This window comes from Armigeres subalbatus, chromosome 3 (assembly GCF_024139115.2).
Source record: "Armigeres subalbatus isolate Guangzhou_Male chromosome 3, GZ_Asu_2, whole genome shotgun sequence".
NCBI lineage: Eukaryota > Metazoa > Arthropoda > Insecta > Diptera > Culicidae > Armigeres > Armigeres subalbatus.
The window spans coordinates 227,605,773-227,622,139 of NC_085141.1; the positions used below are offsets into that span (position 1 = coordinate 227,605,773).

Sequence of the window (16,367 nt, forward strand, 5' to 3'; positions counted from 1 at the left end):
ATAGCCTCTTCTACGATATTTCACGACGCATGATTGGAGCAAGGACAAATCTGTGAATGTCAGAGAAAGACGCGACGTGTCAGTCACTGACCATACCAACTGATCAGCTTAAACGTTGGCTCAACCGCTTAGAACAACTTCTTGAAGTTTTGACGACATATCCTAATTCAGATATAGGGAAAGGTTGACAATTCTCCGACGGCAGCAGGCAGGATTCCGCCGCACACGATCAAGTCAGAGCCATTCTGTAACTGCATCATTGAATTTCAAGAGTCCCTCTAGTTGGTACTAATTGACCACAGAGTCCTGCACAATAGAATCGCTAGAATGAGGCAAGAATGGATGTATTATATCTCTGTTGCTGTTACCCATCGAAATCGACGAAATCATGGACCGCTCTAGCAGCCCACCGCCATAGAGTAATCGAACGACCTCAACCCAGATGATGATACTGCCTTATCATTGCAAAAGTGTTCTACCGTGTAGAGTAAACTGAATGACCTGGTCGTGTGGCTGAATGACACTCATCAACGACAACAAGACCAAATTGTTGGTTGTGAACAACTTCAACTGTGCGGTTGCCGGGCAAACAGTGGAGAAGGTCGAAAATCAACAACGGGTGGCAGACCGCATCGTGCTTTCGTGCTGTGCGGTTCTTTCTCTCTTTGCGGAAGGAAGTTTTTAATACTACCCGAAGCTATTTTAATTTCAACGGTGCTTCTTAGCGCTATTTGTACCCACTGATCCCGTTACGATTTTTGCAAGGACCCGTGCCTTCGTTTTACGTTGGACCCGTTTGCGGAAGTAAAATTCCGACAAGCGGTGGTAATCCTGCAGGGACACCGTTCTGGGAAAAAACCTCTTAGAAGGTCACGTCTCCACGCTCAGCAATGAGCATTAATAAAAACAAGAGGAAGGCGGAGTCTCTGAATTCTCCACTTCCTTCAAAGAAACAAGGTTTCAAGACCGTCCTGCCAAAGCGCGGAAAAAATAGAAGGAAGCTGGAGATTTCAGATATTCCTTCTAACTCTAATATCGGAAATAATTCTTCTCCAATCGAACTGAGCAATCAGTTCGATTTGATTAATGATGAAATTGAGCAAATCGAATATACCTCTAGCCCAGGTGATTCGATTCATGCGAAAAGCAAAGGATTCCGCCAATTGTGGTATCTGTTGCCGAGTTTTCTGGCTTCCGGAATGAGATTTTGAGTAACCTTCAGGGATCAAGGTTTCATTTCAGATTGCTAGGAAGGGTGACTGCCGCGTTTTGCCGGGATCCTTTGACGATCGCAAACGTCTTCTTCAGTATTTAACTGAGAAGCGCCATAAATTCTTCACATACGACGACAAAACTGAGCGATTGTTCAAAGTCGTCTTGAAAGGTCTCCCCAGTGATGATAAATCTCTGGATGAAATTAAAATTGAAATTTCTCAATTACTTGGATTTTCACTGATATGTATTGCAAATACTATCTGAGTGTATTATTTTTAAAGTGCTTGATTCAGCAGCAGGCAGCGCTGCGCGCAACACTGCTGCTGCTTTCGTGTTTAAAATAAACGAGAGCTGAGCTCTCTTCTGTTTCGACAGCCTAACGAACAACACCTATTTATTTATACCTCCCGAGAAACCCCAGCAAATATCGGTACGACCCAGTTGATTTCCTAAATATAATATTCACCAGTCCAAGTAATTAAGATGAAAAAGAAATCCCACTCTGGTACTTCCAAGAGGGGCATTTCTCAAGAATTTTATTTAGTTCATTTTAACAAAAGTGAACTAAATAATATGAAAAGTTTGGAAAAGGCCTGTATTATGTCTCATGTCCGTGTTACATGGGAACATTTCCGCAGGCCTGGGGGAAATTTCCAATTTCCACCCAGTGCCAAAACTGGGGTCATGGAACCAAACATTGTCACATGGATGCTAAATGCATGATTTGTGGTGGAACCTCTCACGCCAAGGACGCATGTCCTGTGAGAGAAGATTCCAATAAATTTAAATGTGCAAATTGTGGGGGCAATCATAAATCCAATTTCTGGGAATGCCCTTCACGCAAAAGTTTTGAATTCCCGTGCAAAATTGATGACGGAAATTCCAATCGGATCACAGATTCGACGGGTAGAAATGTTTCAAACGCTCAAATTCCGAAACCGGTTACCGGTCGAGCAATTCATACCCACCACAATTCACAAACAAATTTTGCCGCTCGTCAACGGGTAGCAAGCACTTCAGTAAATTCCAATTTTTCCAATGTACCTACGTATGCAAACATCGCTGCTGGTAGACCAAATTTCTCTTCTCAAAATGAGGTTTATACCCATGTCCCAACGGAAAATAACGGTCATGTTGCCGATTCAGGTAGCATGACTGCTTCCGATTTTGTTTATGTAACTGAAAAATTGCATCCCAGGATTGTTGCAAGTTTCAAACCAAATACCATTCCTGAAGCTGTTCAGGTTGGTATAAAGAACACCCAAAAAAAAGTTTTCGGCCCCCGTTTCAATGGATCCAAATAATTGTGTGAAAGTTCTAAATTGGAATGCCCGCTCTCTAAAGGGTAAGGAAGATGAATTATTCAACTTCCTAAAAGTTCATAATGTGCATATTGCCATTATAACAGAAACTTATTTAAAACCAGGACTCTCCATTAAAAGAGATCCAAATTATTTTATCTACAGAAATGATCGTCTTGACAGCGCCTGTGGTGGGGTCGCCATTGTCATTAATAGACGTATCAAACATAAATTATTTTCTTCGTTTGAAACTAAAGTTTTTGAAACCTTGGGAGTTTCTGTTGAAACAAATTTTGGACAATTTTCCTTCATTGCAGCCTACTTGCCTTTTCAATGCAATGGGCAGCAAAAGAATTTGTTGAAAGCTGATCTTCAAATTCTGACTCGCAACAAATCAAAATTCTTCGTAATTGGTGACTTCAATGCCAAACACCGTTCATGGAATAATGCTCAAAGCAATTCCAATGGTAAAATTTTATTTGAAGATTGTTTTTTTTTTTTTTTTATTCGTATATTTATTTGGTTGGCACTCTGTGTTCTTAACCGCTACTGTGCCGTGATCTACTGTGGATTTCTGCTGCACAGAATCCACACAGAATCTATTTTTAGATATCCCTAATTCGTTATTGTTGTCGTTTGCCAGTTTATCGCATCGTGAGTCCATTGTGTCCATTTGTCCGTATGGTGTATCCATTGATCGTTGCTTTGTCCGGTTGCCATTTATCGAGGATTCTTCTTATTCTTATTGGCATTACATCCCCACACTGGGACAGAGCCGCCTCGCAGCTTAGTGTTCATTAAGCACTTCCACAGTTATTAACTACAAGGTTTCTAAGCCAAGTTACCATTTTTGCATTCATATATCATGAGGCTAACACGATGATACTTTTATGCCCAGAGAAGTCGAGACAATTTCCAATCCGAAAATTGTCTAGACCGGCACCGGGAATCGAACCCAGCCACCCTCAGCATGGTCTTGCTTTGTAGCCGCGCGTCTTACCACACGGCTAAGGAGGGCCCCCATCGAGGATCGTTGGAGGAATGCCTCCGAGAAGAACAGTTTTGTCAGTCGTCATCAGGCAGCCGTGTCGGTTAGGCGCGCCTCCCAAAACGCCACCGTACGAACTGCGCTTCCGGCGACTGACAAGGGTTTTTGTGGAGGGGCTGGGAATCGAACCCATGACCATTCGCTTATAAGGCGAACGATTTGAAGATTGTTCTGCGGGATATTATACTACAGTGAACTCTCCCTTACTCGATATTGAAGGGACCATCGAGTTAGGGAGGTATCGAGATACAGAATATATTTATATTTGGCCGAATGCCATTTAGCCGAATAGTTTAAATTTGTTTTCCTATAAAGTGAATTGACAAGTGAAATGTTCAGAGTGAATAGTGAACAGCGAGAACTGGGAAGTGAGAAATTAGATGTTTGAAATGAGTGCAGAGTAGTGAGAAGTGAATACTGAGAAATTGAAGTGAGTATTAAGTAGCGTGATATGTGCAGTAACATGTGAGTAGTGGGAAGTGAGACATGAGAAGTGAGGAGTGAGAAGTGAGATGTGATAGTTGCAAAGTGAGGATAGTGTGATATGAGTAGTTAGATAAACAGAAGCAAAGGGTGAGCAATGAGAGATGATAATTGGGTAGTGAGAAGTGAGATGTTGAGTAGTGAGAAGTGAGTGGAGGGACATAAGACATAAAATAGAAGGAAGACACGAGAGTGAAGATGATAAAAAAGAAGGAAACAGAAAAAAATTCGTTTCTCACTTCTCGTTCCTAGGCTCTCAGTTTTCACTTCTTACTGCTCCCTTCTCACACCTCATTTCCCATTACTTACTTCTTACTTCTCTCTTCTCACCTCCCTCTCTCCACTATTCACTTCTCGTTTCGAACTTTTTGCTATTCATTTCTCACTTCGCACATCTCACTTTTCAGTACTACTTCACACTACAAATGTCACACTTCTAACTTCTCACTTCCCACTATTAATTTACCACTACTCACTTCTTATCTCGAATTTCTCACTGCTCACTTTTAACTTGTCACTTCTCACTATTCATTTCTCACTTCACACATCTCACTTCTCACTCCATACTTCTCATTTTTCACTTTTACCTTCTCACTTATACCTTCTTATATCTCACTTCTGACTTCTCATTTCTCACTTATTACTTTTACTTCTAACATATAATTTTCCCTTCTTGCTTTTCACTTCTCACTCCTCATTTCTCACTTCTCACGTCTCGCTTCTCATTTTTCACTTCTTCTAATTTCTTTAAACTTCTTCAAATATCTCACTGCTCATTATAAACTTTTCACTTCTAACTATTCATTTTACATTTCTCACTTCATACATCTCACTTCTCGCTTCGTACTTCTCATTTTTCCCTTTTCACTTCTCACTTCTCACTTATACATTCTTATATCTCACTTTTGACTTCTCATTTCTCACTTACCACTTTTCACTTCTAACTTCTAACTTTTTCCTTACTACCCGATGTGATACAAAAAACAAAACTTGCAATATTTTACAGAATTTTATGATCATCATAACATGTTTATAACGAACGGTACCACCTCCAGTATAACTTGAACCTAGATTCAAAGTTGAACCAGCTGGACAAAGTTAATTGCGTACATTATGGATGATCATAACGTTTTCAATAACATAATTTGTTATATAATAAACTATTCTCACTACTTTTTATGTAACAATTCCAGTTATATTTTTGTTCAATTAATAACATATTTAGTGATATTTTTGTTAAAACTAGAAGAGATTTTGTTACAATTTTTGTTATTTCAACTACTAATGGTACATGTTTTATAACAACCGCTGTTATAAAAAATTACTGTAACTGAATAACAAGATCTGATATAAATATGTTACTGTATACTGGTCGGGTACTTTTCACTTCTCACTTTTCTCTCCTCACTTCGAGTTTCTAACTTAAAACTTCTCACTTTTCATTTTTCAATCGCCACCAATCACTTCTTATTTCGCACTTCTCACTCCTCATTTCTTACTTTTCACATCTCACTTCTCATTTCTCACTTCTAACTTCTTATTTCTCACTTCCCATTTCTCATTCTCACTTCTAACTTCTAATTATATCGTGCATGTAACTGTTTCAGACAACATCGAGTTAGCGAGGTAAAAATACATTGGAAAATTACTTCGACTTAGAGAATATCGAGTAAGGGAGATATCGACTTACGGAGGGAACGCAGTATGCTAGATTCAATGGACTTTGAATTTCATCGAGTAAGGGAAAATATCGAGTTACAGAATATCGAGTTAGGGAGAGTTCACTGTATTCAATATCCCAATGGACCAACTTGTTTTTCTACCAGTCGAAATTCTTCTACAATTGATTTAGTTTTAACGGATTCAAGTCAGCTGTGTGGCCAATTGATAACTCATGCTGACTTTGACTCTGATCACCTTCCTGTGACATTTGAAATCTCACAAGAAGCCATTTATAATCCAATCAGCTCTACTTTTAATTATCATAGAGCTGATTGGGATTTATATAAAACGTATATCGATAGGAATTTTGATGTTGATATTCCTCTCGATACCAAAAGTGATATTGATAATGCTCTCGTATCTTTGACAAATTTAATTGTCGAAGCCAGAGGCATTGCAATTCCGAAATGTGAAGTTAAATTCAACTCCATTATTATTGACGACGATCTTCAGCTACTGATCCGTCTTAAAAATGTGAGAAGAAGGCAATACTAAAGAACTCGCGATCCCGCGTTGAAAGTTATTTGGCGAGATTTGCAAAATGAAATTAAAAAACGTTTCGCTATTCTGAGAAATACCAACTTTGAGAATAATGTCTCGAAGTTGGATCCCAGTTCGAAACCCTTTTGGAAATTAACAAAAATTCTTAAGAAACCTCAAAAGCCAATTCCAGCGCTTAAAGAGGGAAATAAAATTTGATTAACAAATGGCGAAAAGGCTCAAAAACTTGCTCAGCAGTTCGAGAGTGCCCATAATTTTAGTCTAGGTCTCACTAGTCCAATTGAGGATCAGGTTACACGGAGCTTCGAAGACATTCTCAATCAATCTCTTATATTTTAGTCTTTTTGCCTTTGGACACATTAAATATATTCTACAAGAATTCTAAGTACTTGAAACAGTGACCCATTCTTACCCCCATTTGACCCATTGTCACCCTCGACGACGGTATATAAGTATACATTTAATTTTATTAGTACATTCGTGAAGACCTTGTTGTTAGATTATTTAACAAATAAATAGACAAATAGACAATTCCACAAGTGATAGTTGAAGCTTGCAGTATGAATAGACTACAAAGGGTATGGTTAGTTATATCTGAACCACTTCATTAATTGAACTTCAAATCAGCAAGTGGGCGGACTTTTGTACCGCGAGATATGTAAAGGGTAGCAAAACGTATTGTTTTAAGTATTCATAAACGCTATAGCTTATAAGGTTGTGCTGAAAAATCAACGTTTCAACCCCATTCCCTTTTATTAATAACAAAAAATCTATGTTTTTCATTTTAGCCGACTTTGTATTATCTACGCATATAACACTTCGTTCTTGGAAGGTAGGCTGCTTACTTTCAATGAAATTGATAGAAAACGTTCTTTTTGATTTTTTGTTCATAATTCATATTAGTTTATTCAGAATCACAAATTATGCTACTTTTAAAACGGAAAAAAACTTAATCTCTTTGAGTTGTAACAGTTGGAAACATAACAATTCAACGGCAATTAACGACTTATTGAAACCTGACATCGGTTTTTGGTTTTTCCAACATTAACTTGGAAATATGTTTTGAAGCAATACCTATAACGAATAAAGTAGGTTTTATTTTTTGTCTTTTCAAAGCGAACGGTCAATTAATATATAAATAACTACATTACACTGTTTATATAAATGAATATCGTGGTTGTTCAAAGCCAGGGATTTTGCCGTTGTTTGAATCTGATTTTCCTTTCGATGGACTGGACTGCTGTAAACAAAAATAAGATGGTTATTTTTATTTCTCAGTTTTAAATGGATTTGCCAACTATCTGAAAACAGTTCATACCTGTTGCAACCCTTTCGCATCGGGTCGTTTCGGGGTCCGCGTAAGATTCATCTTCTGCAGCTCATATTTACGTCGCATTTGCAAAGCCCTCCGGTGCTGCCATCGGAAGTAAGCGTACGTAACGATGCCTATCAGGATCAGCGTAACCAACAGGATCAGCAGAATCAGGTTATTGTTGTGAGTCAGGAAGAACACCGGCACGCATCCCAGCAACAGCAGCAGTATGATGACTACCGAGAACAGGATGCCAACCTTGTAGCAGCCATAATGTTTCTCTGTGAAGAAAGTTCCGGAGAAGGGTAAACTTTATGGATGTTGTTTGAGAAACAATGAAGAGGATATGTACGTAATCAAATAAATATGGGTGCAGAGGGAGAGAAATTCCGGTTAGTTTGGAAATGCGTGGCACGTTTTATTTGACAAAAGTTTGCCCAACCTTGTCTGGGATATGATGTCCGGTGTGGTGTGAGGAGCCTTCGATAAGAGTAAAAGAGAATCACGTGTCTAATCTAGGCACAACGTGCCACAAATGTAGTTTGAAGGAATATTGAACCTCGTAGTTCATTTCAGCAAGCAATCATATCGTTAACTGCTATATTTGTTGAGTGATTTATTTCCAGCAAGGTGAATCAGCTAAATATTACCAAATGGTCTAAAAGTTATTCAATTGAAACATTGCTTTGATTTAGACATTTAGACGAAGGCACCTTAGAAGTTGGTCAATAGTTTAATATGTTTAAATAACGTAATAATACTGGTAATACTTCTTTCCGCCATAGCCAAGGTTTGTGATTAATGTTCATGTAGTTAAATATTTCGTTAAATGCAGCTTCATGACGGCGTTGAAATATTGTGAAAACTGAAATGCTTACACGATTATCGCCTGGGAAGTACCCTTAAACATTTTCAGGTTTAAAGCAGCCGGCTTTATACATTTACGAATGCGCCCTAATGTTTATAAGACTCGTTGCAGGGTGTACGTTGTTTGTTCGCCGGGAACTGGCATGCTGTTGTCCCGAATGACAGACAGCTGAGTTATCATTTTCCAATATCAGTCCATCCAGTACCCTCCCATGAATTTTATGGCGACAGTATCCAAAGGCTATAGACCAAGTAAGAGCGTGCTCCCTTGGCACACTGTTATGCTAATCAATTGACCTCTTTTTATTGCGTTCTCCTAGACAGATGCCGTAATCTTTTGCTAAGCGAAAAATAAATGAGCGGCACATATGGGAACGGCAGGCCGTGCCTGTAGATAGCGCAAATGCTTCAAAGTGCGGGAGTATGCAGAAAACGAATAGAGCAAGGCCGTCTTCTGGAGCGTTTCCCTGTGGCGTGCAGGGATGTAGTGTGGTTCATTCCTTAATTTGAATTTAATTTAAACTTAATTTGAACTTTTAATTTCAAATTAAGTTCATGATTAAGGTTCATATTTGATTTTTTTTTAATTTATAAAACCGAATTAGTTTGTGCAGTACGTAACAGTTGCCTAATTTTAGCTCGGTCTATAGCTTATCTATAGATACCAACTCACTATTTTGTATTTGACGAATCATTATCGAGAACCATTTTTAGCGAACTATTCTCCAACATTCTGCTCTAAAGTCCAGCCAAACGCGGGCATTTGAACGACGGAGGATACTTACTAAGCATATGCGGTATTTCGAAAAATTTCGTTTTAGGGCATTCGAAACGAAATTCCGCGGAATTCCGCGGAATTTTAGTATGGCGAAATCTGATTTACTGATTTCGTTTCGTATCGTTAAATTTAAAAAATTTCGACAGAAAAATCATTCTTTTAACGAAATTTAACGGAATTTCGCGGAATTTCGAAATTAATTTTTAACAATTCCAATTTCTATGTTATAAAAAAAATTCGGCTGCACCGCACAATGAAGCCAATCAAATTCCACTCAATATTTTATACATATAAATTCTTTCATTTAATCTCACTACGTAATACAATTCTGTATCTTCAACAGAAACGCCTTTAGCTTTCCGCTTGAAAATTTCTTCGATGTTTTGTTAAAAGTGTTTAAGTATAAAACGTAATGCATATTTGTTAATTTAAATAATATTTATTATTATATGTTCAGTGAAGTAAAAATAATTGTAATAATTTTGTTTCCGTATATAATGGAAATCTATATATGATCAGAATCAGATCCAGATTATTCAAATGCTTCAAAATCGTACCGATTTTCTGTCATTATCGTGCCGGTGCGGTGCGTTTTTCGTAGGGCAGCTTGTTGTTAGTTTGGACGTGATGCTGCTTTTAACAGTTAATATTTAGCAATAATCGTAAATGTCTGCGTTCGAGTTGTTGGCATAAAATAAGTAATGACCAAAGTACATGTAAGTAATGTACAAAAAGCGTATAAATAGTCCAGACATTTTTTTTTCTTGCACGTATTCTCAACGATCAAGTTGCATTCAAATGAAAATCCTGTCTTATCATTTCATATTGAAAATTGGCTGGATCGGACTAAGGACTCAAAAGTTATGGCAAAAATACTATTTTTCCATAATACACCAGAAAGCCGCAGGTGGATTATTCAGAGTTTTTTTTTTTTAAATAATATCTGACTACACCGCTGCAAGTAAAATAAAACATAGGTTTTTTAATTGCAGATTTAATTTTTTATTGTGATTCGATTATTCGGAGTGAAAATAAAATCTATACAGAGATAATCGAGTCCAACCTGTATTTGAAAGATTCTTTATTTATTCCTTCATGTATTTAGTAGGCACTCTGTGTTCGACGACCGCTACTGTGCCGAATCTACTGTGGTATTCTCGTTTCTGAATCCACACAGAATCTATTTTTAGATGACCACCTATTGTCCATATCATCGTCCGTTCATTGGTCCATATTGTGAGCCCATGTAGATGCTTTGTTCCGTTTGCCATGTATCGAGTCCGTTGGAGGTATGCCTCCGAAAAGAGGGTCAGATTGTCAGTCGCTGTGCTGGTCAGACGGTAGCTGTGTTGGTCAGACGCGTTCCCCATTACGCCGTACTATTGCTGCACTTCTGGCGATTGACGAGAGGTTGATGGGGGGGGGTGGTTGCTGGGAATCGAACCCATGACCATCCGCTTATAAAGCCACGGGACCCCTATTTGGAAGATTCTGTGCTAAATTAATTAGTTTACACTGGCGATCACCTTTTCAGAGCTACCGACTGAATAGTAACAAGGCAGTCTCGATTGAATTGTTATATCATGTCCTAGCTTTCATTTTATTGCTAAAATCAGCAAATAACCATATTTTTTACGGAAATTTGTTCTTTATTTTGCTGAGCTGCGGAAATAACGGTTTTACAGATTCATCATGGAATACGGAACGTTTTCCGGGGCACCAGGAAATGCGAGACAAGTAGACTGTGCCACTGTTCCACATAATCCGAGACGTTTGGCCACTGTAAGCCTACGTAATGCCTACATTAGAGTGATTCAAATTTTCACTTTTTCGCTCCCCTATGCTTAAACGATTGGTTTTGTCATTTTAATAGACCTCCTAAAGTTTTAGCTAATTTGGATGTAATTTGACTGTGCACGCGTCATCTAAAGATTGTACGGAAATTGCTATGGAAAACGCCACTTACGTGAAAGAATATTTCCTGAGTTGGCCAATAAACTATTAGAATATAATTTATATTTGATCTTTGTAGAATGCTTTTTAAGCTAAAAGTCAGTGGTTGTTGCGAAAGGATCTGACTGTTGTAAGTAAAGTTATAAAGAAAACAAAAATGCTCTTTATTGATATTGATGTTATTCTTTTACATGTTAAATTTAATTTCACACGATTCAGTATTTCCGTAATAACTTTTCATGCCAGCATCAAATGGTTTCGCAACAAAGACGATCTGTTTCCTGGCTAAATGGTCTATATTGGCAGTGTATTCATGTATTTTTAAGCTTAGTGGGCAACGCTGCGAAACGGTTTTCCACAAAAGTTACTGTTTTCATAGTAATTTTCATACAAACTTCAAACTGCATGTGCTCAGTCAAATTACAACCAAATTAGCTGAAAATTTAGGAAAACTATTTGAATATTAAATGGCATCGTTTAAGCATAAGGAAGCGAAAAATTCAAAATTTGAATCACTCTAGCCTACATGCAGAGAGCGTGAAAATGTTGCTAGAGTCAGCGCATTCCAGGGATATTATTAATAAGGTTCAACTCCCACCGCAGCGCACCAAAGAATTTGTGAAAAAGTGATGAAACGAAAAAAAGGTTTTCATCTAGCAGTCACGATTTTCGTTTATCTTCCAAGGCTGTGATGGATGAAAAATGACCCTCACCATAACAACGTAAAAAAATTACTTTAAATTAAAAAAGTAATATTTCCAACAGACCTTAGCAAATGTTTTCAAAATTTCTCAAATTCTTTTCGAAATGGTGAACAGATCTAATCAATTTGAAATTTGTTAGTAATATTGAACGATATTAAGCGATGAATATTTTCACGTTGTTTATGGTGAGGGGCATACTTTTGAAAATGGTGAATAGATCCAAAATGATGTTACTTACCTATGCCCTTTTGTAAAATTAAGTCACATTTTCCTTATGGCATTTGGGTAACAATTATGTAGAATGAAATCAGTAGTGATTCAGTTTCATTTTAAATTTACGATCACTATTCAACTTTGAATCTGGAGCAAAATAGAACGAACTCGTTTGTTTCCCCAACACATGTTTTTAAAATTTTAAATTAATTGAAATCATTATGTTGCTGCCAAGAAAGGCGTCGTAATTGCAAAGTGGGTTGATCCGTAGATAAAATGCCACATTCATAAACCAAAATATTTGAAACTCGTGATTCATTGGTGGTTCAAATCTGCAGAAAATATAACTGAGCGTTTTGCCAGTTTTAAGTTTTTGACAGTTGACTGAATCAGACAGGTGTCTGAATCTAAAATAGCTGCTGGGCAAATAAATGTTTCAGATTCATATTCAAAATGAGCATTGCTGGTTTTGCTCAAAGCCCGTTACATTTAATAAAAATTATGCCCTACTGATGCCGGAAAGGTCAAGGGGGAGGGGGTAATAAAAAATAAATATTAAAATGAAAAAAAAAATCAAAAGCCTCCTCGGATTTGTTAAAGAATATTTTGAAAATCCTTATAATTTTCCGATTTTTTTTTATTGTCGCGTCAAAATTTTATTTTAGAGAAAAAAAATCTAGGGAGGGCATCGACCTTATTTGACTCTAAAAATATTAAACAAAATTATTTTCACAGCGGATTTTTTTATTCGTTTTTTGCATTATCTATATTAGGGGGCATCCAGAAACCACGTGGTCATATTTTTGAAGATTTTCAACCCCCCTCCCCCCCTGTGGCTTTTCGTGGTCATTTGGCAGACCCCCCCTCCCCCCCCTTTGACCACGTGGTTTTTTTTTCAAGTACAAAAATTTGAAAAAAAAACCTTATGTAACTAAAACATATGGTTAATCCGATCAATTTTGAAGATGAACAATTTCAATTGATTCAAAATTAAATTAAACCCAGCATGGAAATTATAAATTTTCATGAAGTCGAATTTTGATTATGTTATTATGATTCCAGTTGAAAATCGAATTTCGAAGTCGCGAAAACCGATTTTATTCGCATTCAACTTATAGCGCATCATTGCGCAACTGGTGCACATTGTTCGCAACCAGATGCGCTATACAGCGCACCAGATGCGCAGTAATAAAACTTGCGACTAGTAGGAGAAAAATTGATTGTCGTGAGTTCAAAAATTCGGTTTTGAGCTGCACATATAATATCATGTTGTAATGTGTATCAAGTATTACGATATCTAGAACTCGCACACCTTAAATGCATCAGGAGGATACAAAATAATGTGGACTCGCGAATATCTTATAAAAATTTTGAGAAAAATTTATAATGGTTTAGAAATTTTCCAAAATATCCCTATATTTTTAATTTTTTTAAAATTGTTTTGTTAGTGTTTTTTTAATAACTATAAAGTTCATCACTGAATATCCCTATAGATTCCTTAGAGTATTTGGGACCTTCCATAGCTCTGGAGCTACTGAAAATTCTTAAGATATTAACCTCAGCGAAGCATCTGAACTGAACTCCTACAACGAAAAGTTTACCAGAGAATCACAAAGTTAATATGTAATCTTAGAGATGCAAATAAAACCTCCTACTGTTGTTTTTTTTTGAGTAGCAATCTTGTACAAATTTCAGTATTGTTTTCAGAATCATCAATATTAGAAATAAATAATTATATTTTTTTTTAATTGTTCATTGCTAATATTGATTTATTCATGAAAATTTTGTATTTTTTCGTTGAACATTTTGATTTCTTTATGGAAAATTCTTATTTCATAATTGCAATTTTTGCTTTTACAAGTGCTAATTTATTATTGTTGTGTGTATTATTGTTCTTTATTGGCAATTTCCTATTTTATTATGGAAAATTTCTATTTTTCTCTACTAAAGAGATTTTCAATCCAGAGCTGGCTCATCTCTCAAAATTTCTAATTCTTCATTGAAATTTTATTTTGATGTCGACTCGTGGAAGCCAATGATACCATAGGGGAGACTGGGTAGACTTGATCCCCTTTTATATTCCCGATGTATCACAGCCAAAAATGAATAAACATACGCGTTTTCTACACAGACTCTCTAAGAAATATAGTATTTAACTTTGCTGATGTATGACAGTCCTTAAATTATTGTTGTTATTGATACACAATCGATTTTTTGGAGTGCTGTCAAAAATCGACTTTTAAAATATTCGGGGGAAATTGATCCCTCTCCAAGAACTTGCTTTGATAAAATTAGAAAGGTGCCCTCAGGTTTTTTTTAAATATTTTTCCTTCAAAATACGCGGAATTTTCGAATGGCTGTGCATACACGTGAACGATTTTTGTTATTGAATTTGACAGCACATGCAATTTTAAAATTTGAGGAGACTTGATCCCCTTTTTATGATATCTACGTAATAAATAATTTTTCCTGACAACCCTTCATCAAATCTGTCAAATTTACGAAAAAATAGAAGCCTGAGAATAGATTTATATTTTTTTGAATTTTTTCGCCAAATTTTTGTATGGGTGACTTATATTGTCCCCATATTGAGGCAATAACATCAAATCCAAATATCATAAAACTTTGATAGAATGTTTACATTTTTGTCAGTACAGATCATTTAGCGTATTTATAACTTTGTGTTGTGAAAAAATGAAAGCATTTGGTCATTGCTAGGAAAAATTATTCAACTTTTGCTTGGCCAATAAAAAAATCTTTAGGAAGGTCAAAACATACAAGCCGCCCTGCAGAATAAATAAGGTTGCCAACCCAAAAAAAAAACTCACCAGATAAAGGTAATTTGTCTAGAGGATTAATACTAAAAAATACGCTAGAACAAAACTACTTTAGTCTTCGATAAAACAGGGGGTGATTAAGTCTCCCCGGGGATCAAGTCTACCCACCTTCCCCTACTAAGAATCTCGAATATGCTTCAGTCAATGGTCCTTTCATAAGCGACTCATAGAGGAATGAATGTATTATAGACCAATTATTATTTTGGAGTTCGGATCATTCGATTTATCCAATTAACCAACTTATGAATGATGTATGATATAATATCCCAGTAGGTCCATTGGGTTGATATGACTTCAATTATTATTTATACAAGCTACTACAGACTTTTTAGGTTATACAAAACGTCCTGGAAGTCGTAATGTTTGAACTACTCAAGTCCGTGAACCCAGTGCTTCTAAGGCCCTACAAAAACAGTTTGCGAACAAACCTCATAGTCATTGTGCAACTTGCTGTTGACTCAAGATAATTTTGGGTACCTTGTCTCTTGGATCTCATGTTAATGGAAATTAGGATCATATGCTTATTTCATCGGATTGGGTATTTACTGATGATGAGAACTTTGCAAATGTCTTGATTGATCTGGTAGATTCGTGGGCTGAACTTGAGAGCATTTTGAAGTACCTTGATCATCTCGTATTCCTGAATATTAATCACTGGCTTAACGTTCAGGATGACCCATCTTATCTGACCACCCATCTGTTTAGAATGATTCAAACATTTAAACTTTATTTACACACTCTTAGAATCGAAATCTTCCCAAGGTTTCGGATATCTGAGTTTTCATGGTCAGTCAAATTTGAGCTCCCATATTTTTTCTGTAAAGCCAATATCTAGATGAACAATTTTACTGAAGAAAATGGTGGCCTAGCTCTCTTTTGTGATTTTATAGACAATCTAAAACGCTGGGCATATATGACCCATCATTCTTGAAAGGGTTTGGATTTGTATTGGAATTCAATTTCAATCGTTATTATAACACTATTTTTGATAAGAAAATTATTTTGAGCTTTTTAGTGGAATGTCTTCACTTGTCATAAGACGAGTTAATACCATCCCATTGAATTCCACCACTTAATTGTATCTTGACAGATACGTATTTCGACCTCAAATGTAAGGCCGTCATCAGTGTCTCGTACTTGACTCGACTTGCGAGTCGAGTCAAGTACGAGACACTGAAGACGGCCTTACATTTGAGGTCGAAATACGTATCTGTCAAGATACAATTAAGTGGTGGAATTCAATGGGATGGTATTAACTCGTCTTATGACAAGTGACTATTTTTGAACCTAGGTTGTTTTAGGAATTGGAGAGTTTTTTTTCTGGAACACTGCCACTTTTTTTCATATCCTAGTCCTAAGACCCTTTTATGAATTTAAAAGCATTTTATTTAGAATTTCATGTTGATTTTGACGTAGGACTTACGTCTTTCTTT

At 36.6% G+C, this 16,367-nt stretch overlaps 1 protein-coding gene across 10 annotated transcripts in view; it reads right to left on the bottom strand.

The window, feature by feature from the left end:
- Window positions 1-7,139: 7,139 nt before the first annotated feature.
- LOC134226350 (uncharacterized) overlaps window positions 7,140-16,367 on the bottom strand; it is a 34,893-nt gene continuing 25,665 nt past the window's right edge. For 7 of the 10 annotated variants that reach the window (XM_062707078.1, XM_062707072.1, XM_062707074.1 and 4 more), the window contains exons 3-4: window positions 7,589-7,863; window positions 7,140-7,510 (exon numbers count right to left, since the gene is read on the bottom strand). In XM_062707078.1, coding sequence (XP_062563062.1) covers window positions 7,427-7,510; window positions 7,589-7,863 — 359 coding nt within the window. In that variant the 3' untranslated portion in view covers window positions 7,140-7,426. The remainder of the gene's footprint in view (window positions 7,511-7,588; window positions 7,864-16,367) is intronic. The other 3 variants (XM_062707080.1, XM_062707076.1, XM_062707079.1) reach the window with 3 other exon arrangements.